Source organism: Perkinsus marinus (assembly GCF_000006405.1).
Source record: "Perkinsus marinus ATCC 50983 genomic scaffold scf_1104296937906, whole genome shotgun sequence".
Lineage (NCBI taxonomy): Eukaryota > Perkinsozoa > Perkinsida > Perkinsidae > Perkinsus > Perkinsus marinus.
In genome coordinates, this window is record NW_003213656.1 from 233,474 (window position 1) to 240,212 (window position 6,739).

Below are 6,739 nucleotides of genomic sequence, written 5' to 3' on the forward strand. Positions count from 1 at the left end.
GCTATCACTCTAGTCTCTGGATTTTTTACATTTCAGAACGATTTCTCAGGCTTCAGAACACTGCTCGCCGCAGTAGGATTCGTTCATATTCTTCAGTTCAGTGTCGCTCACCGATGCCCAACAAGGAGTCTGAGGAACTTGGAGTTTTTAATATCACTCCTCTGACTATCGCTGGTGGCGCTGCTGCATTGGCAGCGGCTGGAGTGGTTACCTATGCTTTGACAAATAGAAAACCAAAGTCGTCTGGTGGGAAGCTGGGCCCTCCGGTCCCTCGAGCCTCACAGGAAGATCCAATGGTCTTGGCCAGACTGGAAGGAGCCCGTGACACATGCATGAAGCCTTACGATGGTGCCACTGCGGCGTCATTTGTGGCCTATAATCTCTCCGACTCTGTCTTCATCTACCCCATCACGCCCTCAACCCCTCTTGGTGAGAATTGTGACCAGTGGTCTGCTAGTGGCGTCAGGAATGCTTTTGGTCAGTCTACTGTGGTTAGGCAGATGCAGAGTGAAGGCGGAGCTGCGGGGGCTGTCCATGGAGCCCTCGCTGTGGGTGGTATGTCCTCTACCTTCACAGCATCTCAAGGGCTTTTGTTGATGATCCCCAACCTCTATAAGATTGCTGGTGAACTCATCCCCTGCGTCTTCCATGTGCCGGCAAGAACTCTGGCTGGCCAGGCACTATCGATCTTCGGGGACCATTCTGACATAATGGCTGTACGTCAAACTGGTTGGGCCCTTCTATGTGCCAGTAATGTCCAGGAATGTATGGACATGGCTCTAGCTGCTCACATAGCTACGTTGAAGTCCTCGGTACCATTCATCCACTTTTTCGACGGCTTTAGAACGTCCCACGAGATCCAGAAGATAAACGGTCTTACTGATGAGCAGATGAAGCTGATCGTCCACGTTATGTCCAAGGAGATTGACAGACATCGTTCACGGGCCCTTAACCCGAATCATCCAACTCTAAGGGGCACTGCCCAGTCGGCCGATATCTACTTCCAGAATGTTGAAGCTGCCAATCCCTATTATGAAGCAGTGCCGGAGCACATGTGTAGCGCCCTTGATATGATCAAAGCGTTGACTGGTAGAGAGTACCACCTATTTGACTACCAAGGCGATCCTAATGCGACGCATGTCTTTGTGGTTATGGGAGCTGGCTCGTCTACTGTGGCCGAGACGATTGATTATTTGGAAAGAAAACAGCCTCGTTATAAGCTCGGCCTGGTTCGTGTGAGGCTCTTGAGGCCATGGTCTATTCCGCACTTTTTGAACGCCCTGCCAGCCACAGTGCAGCGCATTTGTGTATTGGACCACTGCAAGGAAGCAGGCGCCATAGGAGAGCCGCTCTATGTTGATGTCTGCGCCAGTATTCAGAAGTCCACGCGGCCGGATATTTTGGTGAGCAGCCTTGATTCTCAGTCATTTTCGATTGGTACTAACGCTTGGTTCAGGTCATTGGTGGTCGTTTCGGGTTGGCCTCTAAGAATTTCACCCCAGGCCAGGTTTACGCTGCCGTGAGGAATCTCGTTGATGCTCGGGTGCCCAAGTCGCCGTTCACTGTTGGTATTGATGATGATGTCAACAACATATCTCTGCCTGTCCCGGAGGAGATCGACGTGTCCAATCCTGCTACCACTCAGTGCATGTTCTGGGGCTTCGGCTCTGATGGCACGGTTGGCGCTAACAAGAATGCTATCAAGATTATTGCCGACAACACTGAGCTCTATGCTCAGGGCTTCTTCGCCTACGATGCTCTAAAGGCCGGCGGTGTCACCGTGTCACACCTGCGGTTTGGTCCCGAGCCTATTGACTCGCCCTATGAGATAGCGAGTGGGTGCGAATATGTAGCTGTGCACAAGAAGGAGTACGTGAGAGCGTTCGATGCCTCTCTTATCCTAGGCGCTAGTAAGCCTGGGAGTATCGTGGTGTTGAATGCCCCATGGATCACTGTGGATGAGCTCGAGGAAGAGCTCCCTTCGAAGTTCAAGTTGATGATAGCCGAGAAGCGTTTGGAGCTGTATGTCATCAACGCATCGTTGGTGGCTAAAGAGTCGGGCATGGGTAGGCTTATCAACAACATCATGCAAGCTGTGTTCTTCCGTCTCTCTGGAGTTCTGCCTTATGAGCAAGCGCTACCGTTGTTCGAGGCGGCGATTGAGAAGACTTACAAGAATAAGGGTGCTGATGTAGTGCGCAAGAACATCTTGGCTGTGGGCTATGCTATTGACAATCTCCACAAGATCGATGTCCCGGTGACCAAGTGGATGCAGTGCGAGCGGTCGGACCACATCAAGCCTCGGAATGGTGAAGAGCCGTCTTTTGTCCGTGACGTATTGGATAAGATCCATACACGCCTTGGCGACTCCTTGGCGGTGTCTGCCTTTCAGCCTGGTGGTACGGTCCCACTAGGGATGACGCAGTGGGGTAAGCGTGGGGTGGCCCAAGCTATCCCTGTTGTGGACATGGACAAGTGCACTCAGTGCAACAAGTGCTCGGCGATATGCCCTCATGGTGTTATCCGACCATTCCTAGCCTCTCCTCAAGAGCTCGCCAATGCCACTACTCCTCATACCTTCCTGACCAAGCCAGCTACTGGTGGCAATCAGGTCTCTGGTCTGGCCTTTAGGATCCAAGCATCGCCTTTGGACTGCACTGGCTGTGAGGTGTGTGTCAATGCATGCCCTGATAACGCCTTAATGATGAAGCCTCTCCCCGATGCCTTGGCTGAGGGTCATAAGAACAACTGGGATTATGCTATGACTTTGGAGTCTAGGGGGGATCGTTTCGACTCCCATACTTTGAAGGGTTCTCAGTTCCAACAGCCTCTATTGGAGTTCTCAGGGGCTTGCGAGGGCTGTGGTGAGACGCCTTACGCCAAGCTCTTGACCCAGATGTTCGGCAAGCGTATGGTCATAGCCAACGCTACAGGGTGCAGCTCTATTTGGGGTGGCACGGCTGGATGGATCCCCTACACTGTAGACAAGAAGACGGGCAAGGGGCCGGCCTGGGGTAACTCCCTGTTCGAGGATAATGCGGAGTATGGTATGGGCATGGCTGTGACTATGGATCATAGGCGCCAACAGCTACGCTTACGTGTGCAGGAGGCATTGGAGCAAGAGTCTATAGCCACTGGTGAGCTCAGGCTGATGCTGCAGCAGTGGCTTGATAATGCAGACCATCCTGAGGCCTCTTCTAAGTACGGTGAACGAGCCGTTGAGATCATGAACGACATGGAGCCTCTGCCGGCCTGTCTTGAGGAGTGTATGAGGTTATCTGATCTATTTGTGAAGACCTCTATGTGGATGCTTGGTGGTGATGGCTGGGCTAATGATATTGGCTTCGGCGGTATAGATCATGTGCTGGCACTTGGTGAGAATGTTAATATAGTCGTGTTGGATACCGAGGTGTACTCCAACACAGGCGGTCAGGGCTCTAAGGCCACTCCTATGGGGGCTGTGGCTAAGTTCATGCAGAACGGCCGAGCCCTTCAAAAGAAGGATCTCGGGCAGCTGGCCATGACATACCCCAACGTCTATGTCGCTTCCTGCTCTATGGGGGCCAACTACTCTCAGACGGTACGGGCCTTCCATGAGGCTGAGAAGCACGTTGGACCTTCCCTCGTCATGTGCTATGCACCCTGCATCGAGCACAGGACTAAGACTGGTCTCACTAGGATGTCAGAGGATCAGAAGGCGGCAGTCGAGTCGGGTTACTATCCCCTGTATCGTTATGACCCTGAGCTCGCCAAAGTGGGTAAGAATCCATTCCAGCTTGACTGTAAGAGCATCAAGCCCGATGTGTTGGCGAACTTCCTAAAGAACCAGAATCGATACGAGCAGTTGGTCCGACGAATGCCACACCATGCGGCTGATCTGCAGTCGGAGCTGAAGCGCTACATCGAGGAACGTCATAAGAGGTTGAAGGACGCTGCCATTGAGAAGAGTCAATCAGCTGATGTGTTAGCCTCGGGTCTATCGGCAGGCGTCAGGATCTATTACGGCTCGGACACTGGTACGACTGAGCAGCTCGCGAAGCGCCTCTCTGGCATACTCAAGCGCCGAGGTGTTCATGTTAACTTCTGTACTGGTATGGACGAGCTTATGCTGGAGGAAGCCACTGAGGACCTCATTGTGCTTTTGACATCTACATGTGGTGATGGTGATATGCCGACTGCTGCCGAAGCTCTATGGGAACAAATGGCTGCTTGCCAGCATGGGGGTAGAAGACTGGCTGGTCGCTTCTGTATGTTTGGCATGGGGGATAGTTCTTATGAGCAGTTCTGTGAAGCTGCTGTGAAGATCGATAGGCGTATGGTAGAGCTCGGCTTCACTCGAGTGCTCGACATTGCTAAGGGAGATGATCGAGATGAGGACGGCTGGGCTACAGCCTTCGATCAGTGGTTGCCGAGGGTTTGTGATGAAGTTGGTGCCAAGCCGGAGGATGAGGAGGAGTATGAGGCCTTGTTCGAGGTCACTAGTCTCCCTGTTACTATGGTTGAGAAGGAGTTGCCTTATCAGCGTATAGTGCCTCCAGGTTCTCATGCTGTACCAGTTATGGAGAACCGTCGTATGACGCCAGTGGAGTACGAGCGTGATATCCGTCACATTGTATTGGACACTAGCGCTGTGGACCTACCCTTCAGGCTTGGTGATGCTATTGCTCTATATCCACAAAACCTCACGGAAGACGTTGACAAACTTTTCGAGGAAGTACTCACTCATCACGACCCTAATGATGTTGTCTCTGTGAAATGCCTCTCAGAGGATGTACCTGCCCGGTTGCGCTCGGCCTTCACGGCTCGTGTGCCCGTGAGGCAGATCTTCGTAGAGCTACTGGACATCTTTGGCAAGCCCAGTCGCAGCTTCTATAAGCAGCTTGCTAGGATTGCCTCTAGTAAGGAGCGTCGGAAGCTCGTTGATATTGCCGATGATGATGACAAGTTCAAGGAGTTACTCGCAAAAAGCGTCTCCTATGCGGAGGTCCTCAGGATGTTCCCTAAGACCGCTAATTTGATGACTCTGGTCAACTTCTTGGAGATAATCCCTCTGCTCAAGCCTCGGCTCTATTCGATAGCTAACAGCTCCTTCTACTCGCCTGGTATTGTCGAGCTCACTGTTGTCATCAACAGGTGGACCAACTCTGATGGTAGGCTGATTACTGGTACTAGTACTAAGTATTTGGGCTTTGGCAAGGACACTGAGGTGTGTGTCTCTGTTGCCAGCGGCACATTCGTCTTCCCCGAGGATGAGCGTACCCCTATGGTCATGTCGGCCTTGGGGACTGGTATTGCCCCTATGCGTGCCTTCGTCCAGGACCGTATGTACAAGCGTAAGGTGCTCGGAATGGATACAGGTCCTATGATAGTGTTCTATGGATGTCGTCATGAGAAGGAGGAGTTCCTATATAGGGATGAGTGGAAGGCGTTCATGGAAGCTGGGGTCCTCACCAAGGTTATCAACGCCTTCTCTCACGACCAGGAGTATATGATATTCGTCCAGCATAAGATGGCTGAGAACCCCGAGCTGTTGTATAAGTACATTCAGGAACTAGGCGGCTACTTCTATTTCTGTGGACCATCCATAGCTGTGCCCGATGTGGAGGCTGCGGTGAAGAAGGCTGTAGGTGATGTTGGTAAGATGAGCGAGGAGGAAGTGGAGAAGTGGTTTGAGGAGGATATAAAGGCTAAGAAGAGATACTCTACGGAGGCTTATTAGGCGTTGTGGCGAGGGCCTCCTTGCCGTATGAAATGACTCATTATTTTGGAATGTTATTACAGTCGCTTGGTCAAGTCCGGTCACACAAGCCTGCCCTTTTTGTCACTAATGCTGGTCGCAATTTTGTCATCATCTGTCGGGACGTATGCTGCCCTTGTCCGGATCTGATCCCCCATTGGATTTTCTTTGGTAATCCTGATCAGTGATTGCCATGGTAGAGGCGATATGCTACGGAGTTGGGGAGCGTGGCTGCTACTGATGGTTTATTTGCAGCTCAGCTTATGAGTATTACTTGCTGCTACTCGGACTAGTTGTTGTGTTGATGATGGTCAAAGGCGTGGGGTGGTAGGCGGAAGGCATAGGGGTCGTCGACGGGGTCAGCCTTGTTGCTATGGCGTCGTCGTCTAGTAAGCAGCAGCAGCAGCAGGTTGTCGCAGGATCACCTCGACAGTCTGATGAGTGGGCCGAGAAATGTAAAATGTTGATGCTCGAGAATGCGGAGGAAGACAGGCGTAGGGCGGACATGGTAGTGCTGAGGGAGGGTAGTCGGTGTCTCGAAGACGGCTAGGTCCTCGAGCGTTACCTGACGCTAATCGAGCAGCAGTACGAGGGTATAATATCAAATTTACCCAAGAGTGTTCTCAACATGAAGGTACTAATATTTCGACGGTCCATGCCGAGCCCTCAGTGAGGTCTGTTTGGCTGTAGGTATCCGAGGTCGACCCAAAAGCATTGAAACCAATTGCCCGCATATATAGGCCTCGTACCGAGGCACCTGAGTCTACTGAGAATCGTGAGCCTAACAGGTGGAACTGGGGGCGGCAACGGCCGTGCGAAATTGAGTGTTATTGTAGACCAGCTGATCTTCCTCCTCGCCTACAAGCGCATGGCCCTGTCGTTGCCACGCCTAGGGATGGCAAGCATGGGATCAAGAGTGAACGGAACGGTGGTGGCGGGGGCTTGGTGAGGCTCTTCAAAATTAGCTTGAATGTTGGGTATGTCTCCTCTAGGTTTACAGCA

The 6,739-nt window shown here is 52.1% G+C and overlaps 2 protein-coding genes across 2 annotated transcripts; both read left to right on the plus strand.

Moving 5' to 3' along the window:
* Positions 1 to 113: 113 nt before the first annotated feature.
* Positions 114 to 5,719, plus strand: Pmar_PMAR015348 (pyruvate-flavodoxin oxidoreductase, putative; the record flags this gene model as incomplete). Its single annotated transcript, XM_002782961.1, has 2 exons — positions 114 to 1,403; positions 1,457 to 5,719. 2 exons carry the CDS (start codon positions 114 to 116, stop codon positions 5,717 to 5,719), a joined length of 5,553 nt encoding a protein of 1,850 aa, XP_002783007.1.
* A 478-nt stretch (positions 5,720 to 6,197) lies between these two features.
* Pmar_PMAR015349 (hypothetical protein) lies at positions 6,198 to 6,525 on the plus strand (the record flags this gene model as incomplete). Its single annotated transcript, XM_002782962.1, has 3 exons — positions 6,198 to 6,245; positions 6,288 to 6,371; positions 6,428 to 6,525. Coding segments are annotated over 3 exons (230 nt in total), but the record flags the coding sequence as incomplete, so codon positions are not given.
* Between the last annotated feature and the right edge of the window lie 214 nt (positions 6,526 to 6,739).